The sequence below is a fragment of the Buceros rhinoceros genome, unplaced genomic scaffold (assembly GCF_000710305.1).
Source record: "Buceros rhinoceros silvestris isolate BGI_N320 unplaced genomic scaffold, ASM71030v1 scaffold33194, whole genome shotgun sequence".
Taxonomy (NCBI): Eukaryota; Metazoa; Chordata; class Aves; order Bucerotiformes; family Bucerotidae; genus Buceros; species Buceros rhinoceros.
The window spans coordinates 2178-2758 of record NW_010410520.1 but is presented as its reverse complement, the minus strand read 5'-3'; the positions used below and the strand labels follow the sequence as shown (position 1 = coordinate 2758).

Here is a 581-nt window from a genome sequence, read left to right as displayed (position 1 = left end):
CAAAGGGGGCCGGGACAGCCCCAAGCCGGGTTTGGGAAGCCTTCAGCTCTCCATGGCCAGCCCCAAACAGCCACTTCCCTGCTGCCACCGAATTCATGCCTTTGCCAGCTCGGTCTGACACACCTGCCCATCGCTGTCCTTGGATGACATCATGGCTGACCAGATCTGGAAAGAATACTTCATCTTGTGGATCGCCACACGCTGCACTTGGACCCCCAGCTCGCTTTCGAGGTGCTCCACCACCTAGGGGGAAGAGCAGGAAGGGTGCGATGCACTGCGGTCAGCCCCTGGGAACCAGGAGCAGCTCCTCGTGGCTGCCGCGCAGGGGATTCCACAGCTCCTGCCCACTCCCCTCCGCCCCGAGCAGCAGAGGGCCCCTTCCATCTCCCAACAGCCTTGGAGCTCCCCAAACGGCCCTCCACGTCATCCCCAAAGATGCTCCAGAAGAGCACCCAGAGCAGCACAGATGATCTCTTTGAAACACAAGAATTCCTTTGCGTGACTAGATGCCAGGCAGCGGCCCCGGGGAGGCCACGGGCGCTTGCTGTGAGATGTGCCTGCAGAAGGTCCTTGTAACATGG

The 581-nt window shown here is 61.1% G+C and overlaps 1 protein-coding gene across 1 annotated transcript in view; it reads right to left on the bottom strand.

Annotated features, from left to right (window-relative positions):
- FAAH2 (fatty acid amide hydrolase 2) overlaps nt 1-581 on the bottom strand; it is a gene marked incomplete at its 5' end in the record, with an annotated part of 3626 nt that overhangs the window by 2355 nt on the left and 690 nt on the right. Inside the window, one exon of the mRNA XM_010135659.1 lies at nt 124-243. Within this exon, the coding sequence (XP_010133961.1) occupies nt 124-243 (120 nt within the window). The remainder of the gene's footprint in view (nt 1-123; nt 244-581) is intronic.